This window comes from Sander vitreus, chromosome 10 (assembly GCF_031162955.1).
Source record: "Sander vitreus isolate 19-12246 chromosome 10, sanVit1, whole genome shotgun sequence".
NCBI classification, from domain to species: domain Eukaryota; kingdom Metazoa; phylum Chordata; class Actinopteri; order Perciformes; family Percidae; genus Sander; species Sander vitreus.
The window spans coordinates 8,989,683-9,015,846 of NC_135864.1; the positions used below are offsets into that span (position 1 = coordinate 8,989,683).

Consider the following 26,164-nt stretch of genomic DNA (forward strand, 5'->3'; position numbering starts at 1 on the left):
GTCCCTTTGTGAACAAGCTTATCATTATCCTCTGCTGATTGTGTTCAGACGTTTGGCCGTGACAGATGTGTGTACTTCGATCAAGATTTCAAGAGATACATTCACAGACCTTCTTGTACTCATTTCCTCTTATGGGAAAATGTGTGGGAAATCTTTATATGCTGTTAGTAAAAAAACAACATTTTAATACCCATAATTTGTCAAATCTTAAGCAGAATGTTGTCACATTTTTGTTAAAGGCCTTGATTAAAAGGTGCTTTGTAACTGTGTGTTTATTTTTATTGCTCATGTTGAAGGTTCGTAGTAGAATGTTAAATGTCATCCTAAGGTGAAGAATGGGGGGGGGGGAGACATACAGCATGTGAGTGTACAGCAAGTGTAGCTAAAGAATATTTGTGCCCAGTAGTTAAACCTTTGAAAAGTATTAAAATAGTCATAGTTTTAATACATTTAATTAAGGGAGGAGTAGATTTTGTTAGGATAGGGAAATACAATATTATGTTATATTGAAATCTACAAAATTATGCTGATTTGACTATACAAATGAATACCCTCACCATCCCACATTCAGTATGTTCAGACATAAAGAGTAAACAAATTTGCTGATGATTTGAGTGAGTTCAGCTCAGTTGTCAGTTTAATTTCTCAAACTATTTCCAAGGCCAAGAATTAGCTTTCACTTTCAAATGTTGGTTTATATGTGCTACACGAGAAAATATATTTATTTTTTATATGGTTTCACACTGTTTATAAAACTGTTCTCTCTGGTCTGGGCCTTCATGTGATAAAAATATATATATATTTTTTTCAACTTTATTGAAGAAAACATTCAAATATACAACATTTCAGGCACGTACTCAATACAATCCATTGACATATATATATATATATATGCAATCGTCCAGAGGAAAAACTTAAAAATCATGACTGAAATTCTCTACCGCGCCTGCGTCATGCGTATGCTGCGCGTTCTCGTTTCTGATTGGTCCGGACGTTAACTCCTTTACGGCTGCGCACCGCCCCTCCCTCTTGTGCTGAAGGAACGAACATGGAGACAGCTGGAAAAGTAAGTACATTTCCCACGAAATGCGCAATGCACATTTTAAATGCAGTAGTTCATTGCGTATGTGCCGTAAAGGTTGCATCAATTACACATGTAGTATAAAAAAAGCAAAGTTCTCTCAACTGGCGTGCACGCATTCACGTAACTTACGTTGAATGAACAAGTACAGAAAAATCACTTCCATTACTTAACAGGGATCTTTGATCAGTCAGTCGCAACTAGTATGCTGCATGTTGCTGCAGTGCTTGTCCCCAGAGATATCTTTAATTCTGATTAGTTAATTAAGAAACCGTGATGGACAATAAATCGTAGGCACGTCTCACTTATTTTGCAGTAGGTAACTTAACAGGGTAAATGGTATTACGTCACTCCAACAGTGTACTACTACATAACTCTAGGTTGGCTTTGCATAAGCCTGGGTACAGTTCAAAGTACATCTGCCCTTTGAGGTGCAGTGTGCAACTAGCTCGCCCTGTCACACACCCTACAAAGCCCCGGTCAACCCCCCCCAGTTACTTTACCTGTAGAAGCGTTGTTTGAAGAAGGAAAACAACGTACTGTGCTTTGCCCTTAGGTCATTAAGTGCAAGGCAGCTGTTGCCTGGGAATCTGGGAAGCCTCTTTCCATTGAGGAGGTGGAGGTAGCCCCACCCAAGGCCCATGAAGTCCGCATCAAGGTAAACCAAATTCTACTGATATTGTATCTTGCTTTTGTATTATTATTTTTTTTAGGGAAATGACTACCTTGGAAGAATCACACACAGCCCAACGTTTTAAGATAAACTTGTATGGTTTTTATGTTTCATAACTTCTGAATGCCTTAACTTACACATTAGGTAATTAGGTTTAGGGTTAGATAATATTAATATTAAGGCCTACCGTCTTTTATATTCCATTCTTGCACTTAGCAGCTGTGTCTAACATGAACTTAAAATGACACTGTTCCTCTCAGATCTTTGCTACGGGGGTGTGTCATACAGATGCCTACACTCTGAGTGGCAGTGACCCCGAGGGACTTTTCCCTGTCATCTTGGGCCACGAGGGTGCTGGAACTGTTGAGAGCGTTGGTGAGGGTGTCACCAAGTTCAAGCCAGGTATTTAGCTGCTGGACATGATATTAAAACGTGTTGTGAATACGTACGTTTGGCATGATCTCTAATTATTCACAATTCTCTTTTGCCCAGGTGATACTGTCGTCCCGTTGTATGTGCCACAGTGTGGTGAATGCAAATTCTGCAAAAATCCCAAGACCAACCTTTGCCAGAAAATTAGGTAATGCTGCAAGACTTGTGTATGCAAACTTGAGTTGGCAAAGACTGCCTGTTTTTTAGGGATAAAACCTGAATTCAAAAAATGGATTTCTTTGTGGCAGAACTTACAACCTCAATAGTTGGATTCACAGCCTCAGGTGTCCCACCCCAGGGCAACCAAATCAAAGCTCAGTCGTCATTAGTTTGAGCCTGCCCTGCCTTGCATAGAAGTACAGAGCTAAGTTTCATCATATATGAAAAGAAATCCTCTATTCCCTGTGCTTCCAACCTGCAGAGTAACCCAGGGCCGCGGCCTGCTCCCTGACAACACCTCACGCTTCACTTGCAAGGGAAAGCAAGTTTTTCACTTCATGGGAACCAGCACTTTCTCGGAGTATACTGTGGTGGCCGACATCTCTCTCGCCAAGGTGAACGCGAAGGCTCCACTGGATAAAGTGTGCCTTCTTGGTTGTGGCATTTCTACAGGTTACGGTGCTGCTCTCAACACTGCCAAGGTAGGTATCACGCCAGGCCGTGCTACAGTATTAGACTGCCTCCTTACAAAAAAGAAGCAGTTGTACATGAGTTTATTGCTAACGCCTCCTGCACACTGGCTGCGTGGCGTGAGCGTGGCGTTTTCTATGTCTTTGCACACCAGAAACGTGTCTGACGCAGCGCCGCCGCTGCTAGCCTTGTCTGTACACATGTATGTTTCCCATTGATAAAATAAAATACCATGTTAAACATAAATATATACTGATTTGATTACAGCAAAGACAACGTCGGCAGCATAGACTACAGAATATTTTGTTCTGTATTGACAGGTGCAATATTTGAAAATCGTTAATTATTTATTATTTTTTTAAATTACATTTATATCTGCATTTATGTCAAAACCTAGAGACTTTCAAACATCAAAATGTCATTTATTAAATGTATTTGTGTCAAAATGACACATAAACATCTTTTTGTATTCTATTTTGCCTGGAAACGCTTCCAACACGCTTGCGTGTCACGTGAAAAATAGGCGTAGTTTTTTTATAATTCTAGCATGCACGCGTTTATGGCGGCTGAGAAGTGCGTGCAGGCTGTGTGCAAGCTCTAACCTGTTAACATGGGAGCTGAAATAAAAACGGACACGCCACACAGCCAGTGTGCAGGAGGCCTAAAGTGTTATTGTTTGAAGCTAGTTATGCAGAACAAGTTTGTCACAAAGTGTCACCCAAAGGATACAATGAAAAGAGATGAAAATGTTGTCATTGTTCGTAGGCTTCACTCTGAAATGGGTCACCCTTATTAATCATGCAGATTTGATGTGAAAACAAATTGCTGCCATGGGCATCTGTTTCCAAGGTTGTTTTTTTCCCCTATTTTTGTAGTGACTATTAATTTCACCCCAAAAAGGCAAAATGATCACGCTGCTGTTCTTCCTCGTGCACGCTCAGGTTGAGCCTGGTTCCACATGTGCTGTATTTGGCCTTGGTGCTGTTGGCTTGGCTGTTATTATGGGCTGCAAGGTTGCTGGGGCAACCAGGATCATTGGTGTGGACATCAACCCTGCAAAGTTTGAGAAAGCCAAGGAGTTTGGAGCCACTGAGTTTGTGAACCCTAAGGACCACAGCAAGCCCATCCAGGAGGTTCTGGTGGAGATGACTGACGGGGGTGTGGACTATTCATTTGAGTGCATTGGAAATGTGCAAATTATGGTGAGACACTTTATGTTCAAACTGTATTATGAAGAAAAAAAAAAATCAACAGAAAAACATGCTGGACATCATCATATAGAAATAGCAGTAAGCAACATTATAAATCATTTTCATACATTAACTGTGTTTTATTTGTCATCCCAGTTGGTTGGTAGATGTACATAGTAGAGCCGGTGCAGATATACATAGTGTGTACTCAACACATGGCACAAGCAGCATCAGTTGGCAATTCATAGAAAACAGGAAAATGACCATTTTATTATTTCAGAGAGCTGCTCTGGAGGCGTGCCATAAAGGATGGGGTGAAAGTGTCATCATCGGCGTAGCCGGAGCTGGACAGGAGATCTCGACCAGACCTTTCCAGCTGGTGACAGGCCGAGTGTGGAGGGGGACAGCCTTTGGAGGTGACAGACTGTGTTAGATAATTACTTGTTGTAATGGGCTTAATGTGGTCTGGCTGCAATTCCAACCTTCTGTGAGTTCAAAGCTTTTTTCAGTCCTTCCAGAAAAATGTGGAGTTTTTTTGCGATTGTTGCGGGCAAAAATCCGTGATTATGCGGCACGTTTTCTTAAGAAATGCAATGGAATATGCGGGATTTTTATGCGATGAAATTGCGGGAACTTGCAAAAACTGCGGTTTCATCGTGGCTTCATCGCGGGGTTTGCAGCTTTTCGATGACGTTCACGTCGCGTAATTACGTCACTTCATAACGTTCCCATGGCAACAGGGGAAAATGGCTGCCCTTGTGTGAAGTAAACGCAACATTTTAAGATATATGTGACTTTTTTGCAACGAAAATGCGGGGATTATGAAATCATGCAAGCCCTGCATATTTTGCACGGAAATCGGCAATTTAGGCGCCAAAAGTGCGGCGTATTTGAAAAAATGCGGCCCCCGCATAAATATACGGACTTTGGCTGATTATGCATTGAATTATGCGATCGCATAATCACATTTTTCTGGAGGGACTGCTTTTTGTATATTTTAACTATGGGTAATTAGGCTTTTTTTTAAGCATCCACTTCATTAGGTTGAAGGTTTATGACCTTTTTTTTTCTCAAAGATAGCAAATGTTAAAGGTGCTCTAAGCGATGTTGGGTGACGTCACTTCTTGTTGACGTTCGAAGTATTGTCAAACAAAACGGAGGCTAGCTTGCCCCTCCCTCCTCCTCATCCTGTCCTCTCCCCCTCCCTTCCATGCTTCCTGGAACAGTCATGAACACGCATTGTGAAAGTAGCCTACTTGCTAACGCTGCTGCGGTGATGGCTCAACCAACTCCTTCTTGAGGGTTATTGGCTGGAACACTGTTTGTTATGTTTCGTGGTGGAGGTTGGCGCAGTTTGTTTTTGTTGCCGTTTGTGGAACCTGAGGCCTGTACTACGAAGCAAGATCAACATGTCCTGGATTTCTTTCAGTTACCCGGCTTCACCTAACCTAACAACCGCGGTCCCGCATAAGCTGTGTCACGACGCTGGTTATCAACTAGTTCAGTCAACCCAGGGTTTCCCAATCCAGCGGCGCGCACGTTCACATAAAAGAGGCGGTGTTTGCACAGCACGACCAATCACAAACATCTACCAGAGCCGCATATTTTACATAAGAAGAGGAAATTATAATTCCACATAAATATGAATAACACAGACACGGTTTTGCAGGCAAAATGCAATACAGTCGCTGCTTCCTAAAACAGGAAGGAAAGCTGGCAAAAAAATAGCCGACGCTGTAGATGCGTAAATCACAACGCTTATTAATATTACTTCCCCATCAGTCAGCACCAAGATCTGACCATAATTACACTTGTGCACTTTCCATAAACTGTCGTTGCTTTAGCCTAGTATTTCAGTTGCAACCCTGGCAGTGGGAAGCCATCGTGAGAGCAAATAAAATATATAAAAACAAAATTCAAACTGATGTGCGCATTGGCAACACACGGCTCAAGAAGCCGAGCCGATATGTAATTCCCTCCCATTACAATCTATATATTTCATAAATATACACATCAGGGAATGCTAACGGGGTTGTCGGTCTCTAAATGTTTTAACTTTTATGTGCGCACCCCTTTCTCCCTCTCTCCCTCTCTCTCTCTCTCTGCGCACCGAGCTCCGCCTGATCTTCTAAGAACGGTGACGCCGTTATCAATCGAGTATTGATTGGTCAGTAGGCGGTGCTTTTACACCGGTTGAGCTCTGATCTCCAACTTAACCTGCTCCCGACCAGGTTAGGCGTTCAGCATAAGTTACCACGGCGATTGAACCCGATCACAAGTGATCCACCTTCGTAGTACAGAAAACCCTGGGTTGAACCTGAAGTTAGCTCGTTAACGCCAAATCTCGCTTCGTAGTACAGGCCTCTGGGCTGTCTACAGAGACCGCGTTTTTTTTACAGTGTATTAAGGGTACAGGCAGCTAACGGATAGTAGGGAGATGTTTGCTGTTTGTGACAAAAAATGTAGCCTAAAAAACGCACGACATCGCTTAGAGCACCTTTTTAATTAGCCTTGGAATGGTCATTGGAGCAACTGTCGAAGACATGCTGTTTTTGAACACAAGTTAAGCATGTAAAATACTGTAGTTTATTATCATTTCTGGTGATTTCTTTTGTTCTACCAAGTAAAGCTTGAACACAAACAACTATAGATAGATAGATAGATAGATAGAGTTGGGGGAATAAGTGCCTTTCCCAAGGCCTTTTGGTGAAAGATTACTTCTGTTCAGTTTAGTTGTGGCTAAAGTTATTAACCTGGTTTCAATATTCACCCCCAGGGTGGAAGAGTGTGGAAAGTGTCCCTAAATTGGTGGAAGACTACATGAATAAGAAGCTGAAGGTGGATGAGTTTGTGACCCACACCCTGCCCTTTGAGCAGATAAATGAGGGATTTGACCTCATGCATGCTGGAAAGAGGTGAGATCAGTTCATTGATGCACAGTGGATAATTATCTGTTTTCTTTTGTTTTCTGCTGAGTCCTAACCTAATTAGTTTTTTTTCTCATTGCAGTATCCGCACAGTGCTGACCTTCTGAAGTACCTGAAACATTGACATCCTTCACATTCGGCCTTTAAACAATCTCCTTTCATAGTTGCAGCACTTAATGTATGTTTCTGCACTTGTTTTGATGACATAATTTTCAGTATTAGAACATTTGTATTAACAGCCCAATACATGTTTGAAACAAAAAAAGTGTCATAAAAATATTCTGAAAAATGAATGTATTATCTGCTTTTGCTCTTGTTGCGGACTGACGAAGGCATTTGGCTGCTGCTCTTATTAAGAACAGTCAACAATGAGTCTCTTTCAGCTCTATTTAGTCACTCCCCAAGGGTTCATAGCGTGAAAACAGCAATTAATCATATTACATAAGTGACAGTATAAAGTACCACATTCATACTTAATCCTCATTAATGCAAAACAATTTACCCTGAAAACACTTGCCAGACACTGAATATTGTGGAATTAAACTTCCATGAAACATTTTGTCATTTTGTTCAAGTCTTAATTACTCTAACTCTGCTCATTATGTTCACCTGGAAACTGAAAACTACATTGAAATCAAAAATCAGATAGAGATCATATGCTTTGTTCGGACAACATGTATCTTGGTTACCTTCAATATTGAGTAGTCAGATGCTGCACATGTATGCATTCTTAGGGGAAACTATAAATTTTCTAAATTTTCATTTTCTAGTCAGGAACCCTCTTTATTTTCCTCCTGAGGTGTGTCTCTTTTTATTGTACAATATTAATTTTAATCTCCAATCCATCAGTGTTTTTGTGCAGATAATTTCCATGAAAATTTCACAATAAAATATACATTTTGATAGTTAAGAATAATGCAGTATACAAATATTTTCCAGTTAAAATATAGTCTGAGAGAGCGTATCACAGCCTGATAGGATCACAAGCTTCATACGGAGTAAAATATAGTTGTAATCATACAATCAGAAGTATTTGCTGTTCATGTGTTAACTATAATCACCCAGAGGAACAACTACATTGTAGAATATATGTATAATATTTATTGGCACAATATACTAAGCCTATAACATTCTTTAACAGAGGTGGTAAACAGACTGAGAATGGCCCTTGAGTTTACTTAATGTTTTTGCAATATATTATCCAAAGTGCAATATAGTAAAAAAAATCTTGAATGTTTATCATCTTTGTGCCTATTAACTTTTACCATTTCAAGAAGTGACTTTGGCTGTTTGATGGGATGTTTAGTGTCTACTAAGATGACTTTAAAATACTGTGATTTGAATCAATGGCTATATAAATAAACCTGATCTCCAGGGATTGTAGGTATTTCAATCAGGAGAGACTTCGTTGCAGATATGCAAAGATTTATTGTACATAAGCATAATATGAAATGTACAGAGTCTTTGGGGATTAGACTCCATCGTTAGAAATATTTTAAAGGGGTAAAGAAGCCATATTCCCCCCGATGGAGCCTAGATACTGGTGAGGGTGGAGAAGGAACCCGGAGACCGAACGAAGGAGCTATCTGCCGGAAAGGGACTCGGGTTGCCGTGGTTGACGATGACCAGAGGTGGAAGGGGAGGAGGAGGGTTGCACGTTTGCCTGAAAAGACAGCTGATAAGGAGAGAAGACATATAAAGCAGGATGTCATGTTGTGATTAGATCATAATTTCGTGGCCAATTGTGGTTGGTTTACTGAGTGAACGCCTTTTAACAGCTGAATAGTTTTAGGAAGAGATAGTGGTGATTGAAGTTATTTAGAAGTCTTCCTGAAATAATTTGCGCTGAGCTCCATTGCCTTGACTCTCTGGGTCACCGTGCCACCCTGACAACATGTAACACATTGACATTTATGTTGACAGTAACACATTGACATCACCTAAAGCAATACTGCTAAAAGCCTGGAGTGATTCAGTTGGGACTCCAAAAAGCCCATATTTCTGTAGTCGAACAGGCTTTGGGCACCCATGCCGGACCACATCATCCTGAAAGATCATTCTGTATGGCTGGCATTTTTTATTGATTATCTCATGCTTTACACGGTTTGTAAATACTTCTGTAAACCACAAAAGAAAGTTCAGGATGATGGTCACAAGTAGCAAATGCTTTTACTTGAAGTACATCTATTGCACACATTTCTACTAATATAGTTACATGTATCTGATATATTTGTATTACTTAAATGACAATCGATTACAAAGAACTTAGACAGAATTTGTTTGTAATCTACCGATGATGGATATAAATAAGTCAAGGAGGATAACAGTGTACCACAGGATCAACACTTTTGTCCATCTTCTTGCGCATGCGTTCTGTAGAGTACCAGATGGCCCAATCATCTATTTAACACACGCCAAAAACTGAGTGTGATTTCCAGAAGATGGCGACCGCTCTGGTGGTGAGTGTACTGCAACACACTTGTAGCGAAGTCAACTCCACAAGCGATGGTTTTTTTTTAATCCACTTTTGAACCATCAATGATAAAAGACAACGACGGGTTTGAGTCTGACACAGTCATTTTTTTCAAACTTACTGTTATTACCTTATTACCAGAATTCGCTAGCCAAACCATTACATTAGCAGCACTCTAGACTAACACTGATGTTAGTCGCTTTTTATCTAAGAATTTTTTCCAAACGTTAAGGTTCGTAAGTACGTTTGTATTAATCACAACAACTGCTGCTGTATTGTCGTCAACGCAGGAGAATGACGCCTGGTTAAAACACCTTGACCGAGTAGATAACTCAGTCGGTAATGTTAACGTTACCCTGAGATGAACTCTGATGCTTGGGGTGAATGAAAGACAAGCGTCGCTAATGTACCAGGTCAACCGTGTAATGGTGATTTTGCTAAATTATAGCTATAGGTTAAGGGTTAGGTAGATCACTGGGACGGTGAACTCGTAAGATGGGCTTCCTTTTGTGAAGACGTCTTCCACTCTACAAATGCAAGTCAATGGGCTAAGTGTATTTTGAGTTGACATTAAGTTATTCTACCTGGACCTAGGTCCAGAGCATGGTTGGCTGTTGGATTCTAAGGTGTTATGTTACGTTATGTTATATTTGGTGGGTGGATGGGATCGGCACATTTGGTAAAAAATTAGGCCTAGCCAATATGTAAAACAAAAAAGGAAAAGTTGTTTAATTTTGTTCAGAACATAGCTGCCAAAAACATCAAGCCAAAAGCAGGCATAAGACTGGGTAACATGACAAATTGATTATTAGTCTCATGGAGGAGTTTTTTTTTTTTAATTAACTATTATTTAAAGAACGAAATTAATTTGGTCAAATACAGTGCAGAAATATGCAAAGTCAAACAACTGGGACAAAGAGGAACAGTACAAAAAAATAACATGTACATGACTATCACAGGGTGCTGTGTCATGTTCTCCATTTCCTAACCGCTAACTTCTCCTTAACCAGTCATACTCCATAAATAATACCCCAGACAGTCTGCAATCCACCTTCCTTACACACTCTTTAGTATCACGGCTCTGACCATAAAAATACATACAAATTAAAAGTTAAATATGACCTCAACACTATACATGTTGGATAATTACAAACAGCGTAACAATGCGAGTAGCTGTCATCACAGATGGCACATGAGAAACGAATGTTTAAAGAACCCACAACATTTCTCTGAAAGTATTTATTTGAAACATCTTTGTACTTTTTTTTTTTTTTTGGTTTCTTAGGTGTCAACTTCGGTTCCTGCTCATCCTGAAAAGGAAAAATGTGAAACAGTAATTCAAAAGGTTAGGAGTCCTGAAGCATACATCAAGCATCCATTACAAAACAAGTAAGACCACATCTCTTTTCTTTTTTTCACAACGTCTAATCTCTCATCCCATCTCAATATCAGGTACAATAGTTTTATAGGACATTTTTGCATCTCTTTTAGTGAAATGAGTTGTTAATGAGCAACATGACTAATGAGGTAAAATGTGCAGTTTGTCTGTACTAACTCATATTTGATTTGCAGGTGGGCTCTTTGGTTTTTCAAGAATGACAAAAGCAAAACATGGCAAGCCAACCTTCGTCTGATCTCAAAATTTGACACTGTGGAAGACTTCTGGGCGTGAGTATATTATTGCTATATGGGTTACTGCTCTAAAAGCTGGCGTTTTACACATCAGACCTATTCATAATTAAAAAAAAAAAAAAAAAAATAGCAAAATTTGAGTGGTGGTACATAACACCCTGAATTTGCTGATATTTAGACAAATAAATCGGATTGCTTTTTCGTGGAGGGACAGGTAACTAAACTAATGTAATATTTTGGAAATTAAGTCTTAACCTTTTAACATGCGTGCCAGTTGATATACTGTGGAACAGTATACATTTGATGGATGATCAATTGTTAGCCCAGTTGTTGGTACTGCATGAAGTTACAATTCATATTACACCAGGTTTTCAGCCAGGCTGCCAAAAGGTTTACTGTTTGACATAAAATGTCCTCCTTCCTTTCCTAGATTATACAATCACATTCAGCTATCAAGTAACTTGATGTCTGGCTGTGACTACTCATTGTTTAAGGTAAGCATGCTTTTTACGTACCCGCTCGTGAATTCTCTTAGCTTCCATTGTTAATAGATATTCATGTTAATTCAGGGGGACTGGATTGTTGCACTGCCAGTTTGTGCCAAGGGCTGTTCAGGTGCACGAAAAAACAATTTTTCTTTTGGTGTATTGTAATTCTGGTCCATTTAGAGCACACACTATCTTATTACAGATGAACCGCGCACACCATCTTATTACGAAGGAGCCAAGAGCATTAAACATGAAGCCAAGTGGCCTGATGGGTAATTCATTCATTTGAGTTTTGCTGTCTTGTGACCGTCCATCACCAGTGACGCATGTACCCATTTGGTGGGGGGAATCAAAACCGTTTATTCCAGTTACTAGCAGCAAGTCCCTTCACTTCATCTTCTCTGATAGCCACAAAGGGCTTACGAAGAAAGAGTTAGTTATGAGCATCAGTCAAGACTGAAACTGGATCTCATCTGTCATAAATTGGATAATTAGAAACATGATGGAAAGGTGGTGTTTTGTGCTGCAATATGGAGCAAAATTATAGCTGTCAGATGCAAGTTGTTGCCAAGTTTTACTCATTGTTAATGAGAAATTTCCACAATACAAAAATCCTTGTATTTACATGCTGACAAGGTTACCAAATGCATATCTAACTAGACAAGATGTGTTTCTTGACAGTTGCCATGCTCAGCCGATGAATCATGTAATCACTTTCAGTTTTGAATTCATAGAAGTGTCACGTCCAGGCTGTTCTGTTGCATTCTTGAAGAACTAAAGCAAACAAACGCCTATTCTAGTGAGGCGCTGGCTCGAAGGTAGCCTGGCTCTGCCTTCCCTCGTGCTAGCGCTCAATTTTTCCATTTCCTTCAGTACTACGTCTGGGTTTGCGGTGTTCTCCAGCCAAATTTTTGGCGGTCAATCAGTGAACAGAGGAGTGGCTGAGAACGTTAGCGTTGAGGTCGTGCGCTAGAGTTGTAGTTCCATAATGGCGGCGGAGAAAGATGCTGGCCGAAAGCCATTCGGTCCCGTTGTGGCACGCTGCGAATATCCAGGAGTTAAAGCCTGAGCAAGAACAAGCTTTGCTGAGTTTTGTTGATGGCCATGATGTTGTGGCCCTCCTCCCCACAGGGTTCGGGAAAAGTTTGATTGGCTAAGGCTAACCCTAGCGATGCTAATGCTAAATACAAGCCTTGTCGGTCTCCCCTCTTGTTGTGCATGACATACGTCACGACCAAACGTTAGCGATTTGTTTATGGCAGATCCAGAGTGGCTCTGGGCAGATCCAATAGTTTTTAAACTTCAAAGTACCCGCCTTCATTGAAGTTAACACTTGTCAATGGAGAGTGGCCAGACTCTCTGTACAAATGAAATGTATGAGAGTCTGGTAGGACCAGGCGAGCTCGAAGGTACAGTACGTATCAAAGGAGATATTTATAGTCCGCTCAGCTCGTAGAACCCTTCAGCTCAGCTACGAGCCAGAGTTAACGCTATGCTGGCAAGATCCAAAGTCAATAATATTGTCTAGTTGGTAATCAGTTAAAAAATGATTTGACAGTATGTTTAACATCAAGACAAGCTAGCTATCCAGCCATGTCATTGTCCCCAAAACAATTATAACAACAATTTTATCCACGATGTGTAACGTTACTGTCGGCCGCAGCCTGAAGTAGCGACCTGAACAGAGAACGGGATGTGAGATAGCGTTATTCGCTGTGGAACAAAGTCAGTTCAGAGGGGCAGTGTAACTTAGTTCTTGCAGCTTGTGTGTTAGCGCCATCCTGTGGTGTTCAGAGGACGAGGCACTGAAGCACAACAGTGTTGGAAATGACAGATTCACATTTCCTTTTTGTTTTAATGTAGCGCATTAATTTAGAACAGTAAACTTTTACTGAAACTCCTTTTAGTAGATGTCCTATAACACTTTTTTTTATGGACACCCTGCAGTCAATCAGAATCAAGTATTCACACACAAGAATATTTTTAAACAGTTTTTTTTTTATTCTTAAATGTTTTTCTTTCTCAAAACGGACAAAATAAATGTACTTATTTTTTTATTTTCAGAAAAATAATCAATCTTTGAGTGTTTCTTCTGTGCAATCTAAAATGACACGTACCGTATTTTACTTATCTAATAGGAAGCGTGTAAGCCACTCTGTTATGTAGTGTTATATCGGATGCTGCTTTTGTCTCCAGGTTTGGCTCTTAATAGATTGCTTATATATTTTTTTGTCACATCCATGTTCTTCCTGGATTACAGCTGTACACATGCTTGTCTGGCTCACAACTGAGACTGTGGTCAAACCAGACAGAACTGCATATCAAGATGTCAAAGCTGGCCACAAGTCTACACAAAGTGGATCAGCGTGTCCCTTCTATCTGGAATGGTCTTAATATATACGTTACCATATGAATTGGTATTAAATTTAAGTTTTGTAAAGTGTGCTTTTTATAGGAACAACACAGAAACGTAACTACTTTCTGTACTTTCTAATTAGATGTTTTGCTACATGTACTATTTGCTCTTTTCCTGATCTAAAGGGAAACTGATAAAGCCTTTGTTAATTATGGAGACTTTGGGATATTTGTTGTGTTGTGAGCTTTGACCTTTTTTATGTGGATACAGGATGGGATTGAGCCAATGTGGGAGGATGGACGGAATCGACGAGGTGGCCGCTGGCTGATAACTCTGTCCAAGCAGCAGCGTAGAGCAGACCTGGATCGGTTCTGGTTGGAGACGGTATGTTCACTCGTGTCGAGTATTGGTTACTTTTAACTATACCATTATTAGTTGTATCTTTTTAGGCCGTTTTTCAGGGTGGACATTTTGTCACATCACAGGAGGAAAATCAAGTTTCAACCATAGAATTAATGACGGCTGAATTCTGTCTGGCTGTTTTTTATACCAGGGTGCTGGTGTTGTGCTTACTGGCTCACTGTCATGGCTTGCTGGGGATACTTGAATAGAATGGAGCCATCGTTAGTGTTATTAGTAACACCTGTCCTTTTCTATCCTACCGAGAAGTCCGAAGTTCTGCTTTGAAAAGGGCCCCATCAGAGCAACAACAACGAGGCATTTGTAAATGATGTCTGTTTTTCCTGCAGCTCCTGTGTCTTGTGGGTGAAGCTTTTGATGACCACAGTGACGATGTGTGCGGCGCCGTCATCAACGTCCGAGCCAAAGGAGATAAAATAGCAATATGGACCACAGACTACGAAAACAAAGATGCCATCACGCACATAGGGTGACCTAAAAATGCCACACTTATTGATGACAAATGTTAAGATGTCAAAGAAAATCAACATTTCTTTATATATGTAAACGGGTTAACCCCAGTAGTTACATAGTTACTACAATTTGACTCACTAGTATAGTTGTAGATATGTTTGGCTTAAAGGTGGACAGGAAACCCCCAGTGTTTTTAGCTTTTCGAACCTCTGGGGCAAAATATGTTGATACAGCATCGCTGGATAGCTGCCGCCAACTAGTTTTCTACAGCAGAATACTGTAATGGAGATTATATTGGCGAGGAATATGTATATTATGAGTCTGTAATCTTTTTTGTGTATTTGCTAACATGCAATATGTTTTTTTTTTTTAGTCGTGTTTACAAAGAGAGATTAGGTGTTCCTCCAAAAGTGATCATCGGGTACCAGTCGCATGCAGATACCGCCACAAAGAGCGGCTCCTCAACCAAGAACAAGTTTGTTGCCTAAGGACTGTTAACCAGTATCATCAACCATGCCTTTTTCTGTTGCCAGCATCGATTTTTCTGACATGTTTATCCACTAACAAACATTTGAAGTGGAGATAAAATGTGTTCCTTTCCGTTTGCCTATTTGTTGCTACTAAATCAAAGCTTTTGTTTATGGTAAGGGTATGTGCAGTTAAAACGTAGCACTATCTTGATTATTTTTGTGGTGGTGGGCTGAAGATGAGTCAAAGATATTTTGATGCCCACATTTCATTTTCAAATGCAGCTGCATATTTGTGGAGAATTTATTTAATGTATCACTTAGTGTATGTCAGTTATTTTCTTAAAGTACCTAACATTAAAGGCAAAAAGAACAAAGTAAAACATGTTCTACTTTGGTATAAACTAGCTCTTTATTACTCTAATGCCACACAGATAAATTACAATATACATGTATGGCTTTATTGCACATGGAATTTTAAACCATACATTGTGATCAAACCCACATCTTCTGAAAGTTTACACATTGATAGAATACCTTTTTTAAATTCAGCAGTAAGAGCAGTTTTGACTTCTTTTTGGAGTTGTTTTCCTGGTTGATAATTATTTCAAAGTCACTTTTATTGCTAACGTTGCAAATAGGATGTCTTAATTTGAACAGTTTAGTTTCTTGTGCAATATGTGAAGTGTTGACGTTGAGTTACTCATGGTGCTTCATGGTGAGTTTGAGGTATATTTTGAAGTTGACTTATTTGCCACTGGAGTAAACTACAAATTTCACACCAAAATGGACCATGAAGCATACTAACTATGTGCCTCAGCTTTATCACAGGAGCAAATGCAAGCCGTTGATGCCTGAGCTTTTGCTATACTTTATCTCTTGTACACAAATCTCTGGAATTTTGAGTTTCAGAGCACAAAGATGTCAATGATAAACAGGATTTTGTATCGCCGTATGTCTTAAAGGAGGATATTTTCCAAATGTACATATTGTTGGATATGTACAATGTTCAGTTAAAAAGTTGATTTGTTCGTTTGGTCAGTTTTATTGATCTACTTCTTTGATGAAGTTTACAAGGTAGAATTATTTCCACTCCAGATTTTGTTTTGATTGTGGCATAAGAAGAGAAATTGTTTGGGAGGGATTGAACTGTGCCTTTAATGTAACACATTGCATGATATTTCTCAACAGTAAATGCATAAAGGAGTAATGTAAATAAAACATACAGTTTAGTGTGTTCTGTTCAAAGCTGTTTTAATTATGAACAGATTATTTTGACTGTTAAATCATAATTGCATGCCATAAATTCAAATGTTTTAGTGGGGGCTTAGAGGCAGGGAACCTAATAAAAGAAAATGATCTGAAGTTATATATATCGGCTATAATTATAGTAAAATGTATATTTTTAGAAAAAAAATGCTGGTCATTGGCATTGCATTTATAACGGGAAAATAATGACTTTAAAGGCTGAATGAAAGACATCTAAGTAAACTGTGCCATTTAACCTTACATTGCATCTTTATGAAAGCTCTGCATGTATGCTATGTATGCTAATAATAGGCTGCTCGGCAATTTATATCACACAGCATCTGTAAGGAGCTCTTCATCACTCTTAACACTTAACTCATGTTGAGTAATGCAAGGTGTGTTTTCTTGAAGCTGAAAATTATTTTAATGTCACCGTAGCACTATCTATTCACTCTTCTCTCCTGTTACACTGATGTGTGTTACCTTAAATTGTTAGGGAGCGAACAAAAAATCTGATTACAAACCTAACACACATATAGAAAATATATATATATATATATAAACCTAATACACGCGTATAGAGCGTTCATAAAGATGCAATGTAAGGTTAAATGGTACAGTTTACTTACAGATGTCTTTCATTCAGCCTTTAAAGTCATTATCTTCCCTTTATAAATGCAATGCCAACGACCGAAATATCTTGAAGCATCTTACTATAATTATATCCAATATAAATTACTTCAGATAATTTTCTTTTATTAGGCCTAGTAGCTACAGTAAATTCTGTCTCAGTTGGTCTTAACCTTTTATTAGGCTATAGCCTACAAATTGTAGTTGGACTTGAATGGGCTTAAAGCAATCTACTGTATGACATCCATTGACCGCTTACTTGAGAGCAACACGGCCCCTACTGGTCGTTTGAAATAAGCCTCCCTGTAATTGACACAATTAATCAAGGCACATTCTCACACTGGAGACAACTAAGAGGACATTAGAAGAGAGATCCACAAAGATTTGTCTCAAGAGATTGTAAGGTTGAAGGTTTTGTTGAAAGCCTTTTTAATGTTGGTAATTTGCCACTGTTGAACATTTAGTCTGCATCTTAACACTGCAGACCTCAAGAAAGAATCTATTGTAGATGGAAGCATAACGCATAATAAAACTGTAGCTGCTAATTTACAGCTATTTAAATAAAGACTAAGCACAGATGCTTGGTTTCCCTCACTCAACTACTTCCGTGGCTGATGTGATCCAATGCAGGAGAATGACACAGGAACTTATTATACTTATATTTTAGGCTTAAAAATGAAGAAATAGCAATGTCTTGAACTGAGATGCAATCAGTCTGATCAAAAATGTTAGATAAAAGGTGGACTGAGGTTGTAGTGCCCTTGGTTTGAAGGTGTATGATGCTAGTTTATATTTGTTATGTGACTCAATAGACTCAACCCCACTCAGGTCCATGATGGTTGGAGGTTGGATTCAGACAGCACTACGGTCAGCTGGAGGCAACTTTGCAAAAAAAGGTGAATAATGGTTTTGCATGGCAACAAGCTCAGTCTTAAAATGTTTTTCATTTATTTGACTTTTTCTCAGCAACACACTTGATACAAATACATTTTATGTGCACACAATGCCACCTGTTTTCTTAAAGTCAGTAATATCCCACTCCATGTATAATCTTGTATTTATCATTAGTTCATACAGATTAATTGGTATTGCGCATTTCCTTAACACATGGCCAACCATAAAAACAATCCCAACATAGTGTGGGTATTTGAAAAGCAGTAAACCTTGTCTGGTGGATTTGTTTTTGCTGGTATTTTTATTATCCTCTGTTCAGCTGTAACACAAGCTCAAGTAAATTAACTTACTGTAGGTAAAGTAAATCCTTCAGGCCTCTGATGTTTTCAGATATCCTCCTGGTACAGGTCAGTGAGATTATTTGTCCATTTATTGTATGGAAGGGCGAGTGCGTTACATAAAGAAATTGTGTGTCAGGTTTATAGACCCTCTAGATGAGTAGGCTACATAATGTGATACGATCTGTTAATGTAATTAACTGTCTGATAATGTAATATAATCTTCTGATGGATAATTTAATTATTACCCTCCATGATGTAATAGTGTAGCTCATACAAGCATATATTTTAAGACATTGCATCAAGGAGATGTAAACACATGCAAATTGTATTACATTCTGATTAATTACTACATTATCTTGTTCTTATTTCATCATTTCTTTTCTTGGCTTCTGCTTGTCATTTTGAAGTCTTTAAAAAGACGATGATGCAGACTGATCACAATCTGCCCATCCTCTCAAATAACAATCTGTTCATAAGCATGCTGGCGGTTGCAGGGATAGCCCAGCTATCTATCTATCTATCTATCTATCTATCTATCTATCTATCTATCTATCTATCTATCTATCTGTCTATCTGTCTATCTGTCTGTCTGTCTGTCTGTCTATCTGTCTATCTGTCTGTCTATCTGTCTGTCTGTCTGTCTGTCTATCTGTCTGTCTGTCTGTCTGTCTGTCTGTCTGTCTGTCTGTCTGTCCGTCCGTCCGCCCGCCCGCCCGTTCAGATAGCCTACAACCAGGGGTGAAAGTATCGAATTACATGTAGGCTACTCTCGTTACAGTAGCCTAACAACGTCGTTTTTTTGTGCATGCCTACTTATAGCCTACTGTTTGGAGTATTTTTTTTTAAAATCAGTTGTTTTACTTAGGTTGCTTTAAGTATTTTCTTTTTTATTTCAGGTATTATAGGCTATTTGGGACATTTCAGGTCGCATCCGTTTTAAAGACCATAGGCTAAACATAAAAGGCACATTAAAAAGCCCTGATGAACAGTGAACAGAAAGCTGTTCAATTATAATTAAGCGGCTGCAGCAGAGAACAAGCTGCTGCTGTGTTTGTTCACCTGTCTGTCTGAAGCTACTGGTCTGCGGCCGCAGGAGGGCACAGCTCCACACTCAGCTGAAACGTTTAGCCTACCTTACCTTCACTGGCCACGTGTCCGGGCCGGGGGCGTGTGGGTCGTGCATTCACAATCGTGCCAATGAGTTTGTGAACTATGCAATGTGATAATGACGTCATTATAGGTTAAGGTTGACATTGTTGGACCGCGGCATAGGTAAAATAATACCTTAATTAATCACGGGTTTAATGCTCCACCCGACGGGCGCGCTAAGTGTCTAAAATCAAACAAACCCATGATTAGCTTACCCAACAGGTGCTTGGTCTGACTTAGGCCTACTTGCTAAGATAAAATGCACGATGGGTCCAACAGCGGTGATTTCTGCATTCACTGAGTAACTTCTTCTGCTCAGCAAGGTGTGTGAGGCCCTTTTATTTTTTATTTATTTAACTGTTTTTTACTTTTAATTTCCGCCACAGTTGTGACTACAGAGCCAGACATTTTGAAACTTTGAGGAGCGCAGTAGGACAGATGAGGCTGACGGTGCACATCGCAGGCGGCCCTTCAGGTGAGTACAATAACACACAACCCAGAGGAGCTTGTGTGCATGTCTTGTGTGTAACCTACTAAACATTGTGTCAAATCTGTGCAACGCTTTCTTGCTTCATTGTGTGTTCGTGGCTACAGCCGCTGTGGAGTTTTCATTGTTTGAACATATCTGTGTTGTCTGCTTTGGTGATGTTTTCTTCTGCTGTTAATTCTATAAGAAGTGTTATCAGTATCTTATTTACTGTATGTATATTTTCTGCATTTTTGTGTAATGGTCTGTCTGAGTTGTGTCCCCTTTTCTGGTAGGCCTATAGCCTACTTGATAATGTATGCATTGTTGGTTTGGGCATAAGGGCCCTGTGGTGTGATGTATAGCCTATACATTGACATGTCAATGCACTTTATTTGCCTAAATACCTTCTTTAAATTAGGTCTATCATTTAACCTACTTTTATCAAGCCTAAACATGTGCACAAGTAATTTCACTTGTAGTAGTATAGTAGTCTTTCCATCCCTGGCCACAAGAACATTAGTAATGCTGGGCACTGATATTGGGCGACAAGTCCTGGCTCACAGTCTGCATTTTGAATTCATCCCAAAGATGGTTAAGGTCAGGCCTTTCTGTTGACCATTCAGTTTATTTCACACTAAACTCAGAAAAACCTTTATTTTCAGACTACACTCTGTGCATCTATCTATCTAAAAAGAATATCTCCACTCACCTTTGTTGCCATAGATAATAATTCATGTGTGCATAGTGTGAGTGTGACGTCGAGGATTTTCTTTTCACAAACTCTCCACTGGGAGGCAGTATAACTACACATTTGTCTTGAGCCTCCAATCTTTCAATCCTTCACGTTTTTTTTTTTTTTTGGTAGAGGAAATTAGGATTCCGCTGAGTGTGTCTGTTGAACACACGAGGGAAAGAATATATCTGTAAATAGCAGCTGTGTCTTTTAAAAAAAATATATTTATATACCATCCACGCCCACCCGCCAAAAAAAGAGAGAAATCCACATTACAATGTTCCCCTATCGCCTTAGGCAACTGTCAACCTCCTGCTCAGCAGCCCCTGTACGGCACACAAAAGGGGACAGGGAGAGTCGAGGCCTTGCACCCTCCACTTGACTGATGTTTTTGTACCACCTGCTATGCACAAGTGCAGGAGATGACACCACCCAATGACATGACACCACTCTGGACTAGGCTGCGGTATAAAAGGTTGCAGATGGTTCTTAGCATCTGCAGGAGGTGTTCCTTCCCTCTGTGCTTTGTGACAGACGTTTCACTTAACTATTTCTCGTTTCGCAGTACCCCAAAAGCAGCTGCCTCAGGAATCCTAAACTAGGCTCAGTAGGTAGACTATTATCCATGGTGCTGCTGACCGTGTCCATGAGTCTATTATAATAAGATCTTGACATCTCTCTGTCTGAACCAGAGGGAGGAATCCACTCATTAAGTATTGTATAGGGGGCTTCAACACACACACACACACACACACACACACACACACACACACACACACACACACACACAAAATCAGTTTAACAAGCAAAAAGCTGCATGGAGTTAAATTTTGTCGTAAGTAATATATCGATTTTTTTCATAATGTTTTATGTTTAAATAAACATGTATTTCTGAAAATAATCAGTGTCAATATCAATATTTTGATCACTAATTTATGGTTTGAGTATTCAATTACACTCATAAACACGTCTACATACAACTGTATAATGATCACTGGGCTACTTGGCAATCCACTGCACCATATTTTGTTAATATCAACATCTGGGTTATAACATTTGGTGACCTTTTGACATGTGCCTCTTACAAAATCTGAATTGCATGCCAATACACTGAATAGTGCTTTAAATATAGTATTCACAATTTTAATTGAGAGGATTCAATTAAGCATGTAAAGATACTCATTAATCACGTATCTTTACCTGTTGTCATATTTTGACGTTTGTGAATGGTTGGCTGAGCAGCAATAGCATGGAGGATTTCCATGCATAATAACAGTAAAAAAAGCAAATTGACATTATTGGTATTCCTCGAGACATCTAATTTTCCAAACTCAACATGGCATGACAAATATTTGTGATAGATATTGTATCATAACAGAATTTGTGTTTTGTAAAATCAGTTATTTTTTTTGGCTGTCACTTTGAATGGATTTTGGTATAAAAACAGAATTTGTAACAGCGTATAAAAAGCCTGTGAACCTATCCGGAAATGTGCACTTTGCTTGTTCTTCCCTGTGTTTGTCCTGTTTCAATCTCTACTGATGTGTTGTGTAAATTACTTTGTGACAGACTTGTTTGATAGAAAAGACTTTGCAAATAAATTGAACTTTTCCTGACTCATTGGAAATTGAAAAGGTTGTAGGGCTAAAAGCAGCCATGACTGGGATGTGTAGCTCATATTTACACTTTGTTCTTTTGTGTATTAGCAGTATATCAACAGTTAATCACAGATGCTAAATTTGGTTGTGTCACTTTTATACTGTGTGGAAAGTATCCATGTTCTTTCCCAGATATCTTAGCCTCCTCTGTATATAGACTGTAAAACGGCAAACACTGATGTCTTTAATCTAGTAGACTGGCATTAGTGATAGCAAGCTGCCTGTTCCCTGCACCACAAAGATGGACTATGTGTATCTGTGCTTGCAAAAATAACATTAGTCAATGAAGTGAGCAACCACTGTGAACTAATCTATGTAGCAGTTCACTGAGTTTTAGCGTGAAAGTACAGTATGTTTTGTTATCGGTGGCCGCCCTTCTATGGGAATGCAATTTATACACGGACAGCTGCTTCTGCGCCTACACTGCTGTCACGGACCAAAAAACGGCTACAATTAAGTGTAATTAATTTTGTTTGTCTTTCTTGTGCTAATATTTGATTATGAGAAGCATACATGATCATGAATGTAATGAAAATCGGCTAAAAAAGGAAACTGATCAATAATTGCATGGACATGGCAAACTGATGTTGGAATACAATGAATTATAATGTTAAGCTTAATTTTCCATTCCTCTGTGGTTCGTCACAGGAATTGAACTGTATACCTACCTCTGTCTGTTCAACTTGTAGTGAGCTCCAGTGGATTCAAAATAACTGCAGAATTGCTGTCTAAGTATTTTTTGTTTGGAGAGCTGGTTTATTCCTTAGGTATGTTTCCACTGCTTGTCCAGGCAGTTCTAATGCATTTTTCTAGAGAGCTGACCAAGTGAGCAGCATCATACATAATCAGTAGGTTGCAGAAAAACATCATGCTAACCTACATGACAAAAGACAAACAAATCAAATACTGGTAAAGTTAGGGCTGCTCGATTATGGAAGAAACCATAATCAGGATTATTTTTGTTCAATATTTAAATCACGATTAACACGATTACTCATTGTTTTTTGGAAAGATGTTGCAAGTATTGAACTTAAAAGCAGCAGCAAACACCTTGAACTGTGAAATCTCCCTTAATACTTTTCCCGTTTGAACTTTTTTTCTTTCTCCCATTCAGAACACAAGACAAAATAAGAGTTTACTTGCAAAACGTAATGTGCAAAAATAATATTGTTTCTCTATGACTTAACGATAATTGCACAGCCCTAAGTGAATCGCAAAGTGAAAAAATAGTATGCCTTCAAAACCTCAGCAGTCCATAAGCAGGGCCAAGCCTCTACGGATTTTGTGTAAACAAAGCGTATAAGGAGCTTCTTTATTGAGCCTTCCTCTAAATCCTTTCTTAATTATTTCAAATATTTTAATGTCAAAAATATATGTTTAACATATATTTATTTCATTTTCTTTGCACACACTGGTCCACACAATCTATTAATGTTTCTTTTGTCAGTTTTGCACTTGCTTTTGTATTTTGTCTATATCTGAATTTTGGACTGTAATGAAATGTGATAACACAGATTTTTGAATGCCTGCTGAGAAAGAGCCACTAGTAGTAACACGTCTCTCTCTGTATAACTGCCAGTAATTAGCATTAACAAACTCTGATTAGTCTCAGAGGGAAGGCATGAGACTATGAAAGAAAATTATTCAAAAACAAACATCCTCAGGTCTTTGTTATACAGGAAGAATAAACAGAGATTGCTCCATATTCCAAGCAATGTTTCCATCTATGCTGTTGTGTGTGTGTGTGTGTGTGTGTGTGTGTGTGTGTGTGTGTGTGTGTGTGTGTCCTCACCTCCATAAGACGCTTTATCTTCTGTGATCTCTTGCTTTCTGTCTCTCAGGGCCGTTTCACATTGTACGCGCAAACGGCAGCGCTGCGCTATGAAACCCATTATTGTCAATGGCTTGCGTGCGCAAGAACTGGTCTGCCGCTGAGCAAAGTGCAGCGCAAGCGGCATTTTGTGGCTGGCTGCTCTTGCGCGTGCCGCGGTCAAAGTTCAACATGGTTCAACTGTGACGTGCATTCAAGTGTCTGGAAAAAAAACAACAACAAAAACACAGAATACACGTGGATCCACAAATGGAAGATGGACGAGAGGTTGATTTTGGCCGTCAGCGATCTCCCAGAGCTGTACAGGCTACGACACAAGTTCGAGGTCGTACAGAGACCTCGGACGCAAAACTATGCTGTGGAAGCATATTTCCCCATAATAGGCATGCCATGCATGTAGATTATTGTAGCCTCTTAATTTAAATAATTCGGGTTTGTTTTAGCTATGTGAAATCAACATATGTCTCCACTGAAATACAATCCTAGTCAAATCATAATTGCATTTGCACAACAGTGAGTGCATTTCTTAAAACAATTGGTGTAAACTGCACCGCAGAGTGACTGACCTGAAAAATCATGTATCTTGCTGGAAATCTTTTGTGTCCAAAGCAAGTATTTATGAATCAAACTGACAAGTCCTTACGCCATTGTTTATACCAAGATAGTGAAACTGCTTTGTGTTGTTGTCCATATTTAACAGTTCACTCTGGAAGTATAGTCTAATGAACAATGCACATGAAAGGGAGCACTATTCCCTATGTGACAAAGTTACACATTATTGTCATCTCTGATCTGAGAAATGCGCCAAAGCAACTGAGAAGAACTGTAACCTACTGTTGTGAGCTGCGAAAACCAAATACCAAGTTGGTTATACAGCTCCATACAGGTATTTGTAGGATGTATTTGTATTTCTTATAAAAAATTTATAATTTATACTCTTTATTGATCCCCAATGGGGAAATTACAATTTACACTCGGTTGTTATTACACAATAATAATATTGTATTTGTATGTTTATATGATGTAAAATATGTTGGGACTGATTGACACAAGTCATGTTCATTTTCATTGAAGTTCACATATAGGTATATAGGTAGGTATATGGCCTTTACACAGAATAACTACCCATTTCCGAATGTGTAAGCTCCAGTTTTGGAGGAATTAATTGCACATATGCATTAAATAAAGTGTTTTCCAGAGAATGAATGATGCATGTATGACTGTAGGCTCATATCTTAGGTTTATTATACCCAACTGCAATGACTGCAGACCTCTTACTTAAGTATATAAACATGCAATGACACATAGTGTTGAAATGCAACATTTTATTTAGAAATGAAAATAATTCACACGTCTTCATCTATTTAAAGGAGGAGTGTAAGAAAAGGTGGAAGAACCTAAGGGACAGGTACATAAAGGAGAGGAGACAAAAGTGGTGCAGGGGCAGACTCGGAAGTACTTTTCCATACTGTCTTGTCTGGAGCCACACGTCAGGGAGAGACAAATAGCCAGACGCTCCGTTGTAGAAATGGGCTTTCGGAATGTTGTTCGCATCCGGGAAATCGTAGGCCTGACTCTCGTCAGCAGACTGTCAAACTGCTCCCTGTTGAGCCGAAAGTACCCCTGGAACCGGTCACAGTGAATGCGGAGCTCCTTCACCTGCCGGAATTCCCCCAACTGCTCTCTGGACCTGAGGGTCTCGTGCACCCACACCCTTCTTCCTGCTGCCTTCCTCCGTCTTCTCCTCACAACCAGGGCAAGTGCCAAGGCTTTCTTTTGTTTCAAAGACAGAAACATCGTCTCCACCAAATCACTACTGTGTATCCACAATGTCGCATGTACTGCACGTCTGATGTAAACACCGGACGCAGTCGTGAAGTGCATTCAAATATTGGCGCATGTATGACGTAAATTTGCGCTGAGCCCGGCGGCAAGCACAACAAATATAGTTGGGAATAGGACAACCTAGTGGCGAGCGCAGCGCATGCC

The 26,164-nt window shown here is 39.4% G+C and overlaps 2 protein-coding genes across 2 annotated transcripts; both read left to right on the forward strand.

Moving 5' to 3' along the window:
* Positions 1-998: 998 nt before the first annotated feature.
* On the forward strand, positions 999-7,588 carry LOC144524121 (alcohol dehydrogenase class-3). The gene is made up of 9 exons (XM_078260150.1): positions 999-1,066; positions 1,638-1,739; positions 2,015-2,156; positions 2,247-2,334; positions 2,608-2,827; positions 3,758-4,018; positions 4,287-4,422; positions 6,783-6,921; positions 7,016-7,588. The coding sequence occupies exons 1-9, from the start codon at positions 1,049-1,051 to the stop codon at positions 7,038-7,040; spliced, it is 1,131 nt and encodes a 376-aa protein (XP_078116276.1). The 5' UTR covers positions 999-1,048; the 3' UTR covers positions 7,041-7,588.
* Positions 7,589-9,313: 1,725 nt separating this feature from the next.
* On the forward strand, positions 9,314-16,459 carry LOC144524123 (eukaryotic translation initiation factor 4E-1A). Its single transcript, XM_078260153.1, has 7 exons — positions 9,314-9,392; positions 10,692-10,795; positions 10,979-11,074; positions 11,469-11,532; positions 14,153-14,266; positions 14,632-14,771; positions 15,129-16,459. The coding sequence occupies exons 1-7, from the start codon at positions 9,375-9,377 to the stop codon at positions 15,241-15,243; spliced, it is 651 nt and encodes a 216-aa protein (XP_078116279.1). The 5' UTR covers positions 9,314-9,374; the 3' UTR covers positions 15,244-16,459.
* The last annotated feature ends 9,705 nt before the right edge of the window (positions 16,460-26,164 follow it).

What these genes read in the sequence shown, in the direction of transcription:
- LOC144524121 (XM_078260150.1), top strand. An exon ending in TTGGAAATGTGCAAATTATG is followed by an intron (nt 4,019 to 4,286) that starts GTGAGACACTTT and finishes TTATTATTTCAG; the next exon opens with AGAGCTGCTCTGGAGGCGTG. An exon ending in CTCATGCATGCTGGAAAGAG is followed by an intron (nt 6,922 to 7,015) that starts GTGAGATCAGTT and finishes TTCTCATTGCAG; the next exon opens with TATCCGCACAGTGCTGACCT.
- LOC144524123 (XM_078260153.1), top strand. An exon ending in GTGACTACTCATTGTTTAAG is followed by an intron (nt 11,533 to 14,152) that starts GTAAGCATGCTT and finishes ATGTGGATACAG; the next exon opens with GATGGGATTGAGCCAATGTG. An exon ending in ATCGGTTCTGGTTGGAGACG is followed by an intron (nt 14,267 to 14,631) that starts GTATGTTCACTC and finishes TTTTTCCTGCAG; the next exon opens with CTCCTGTGTCTTGTGGGTGA.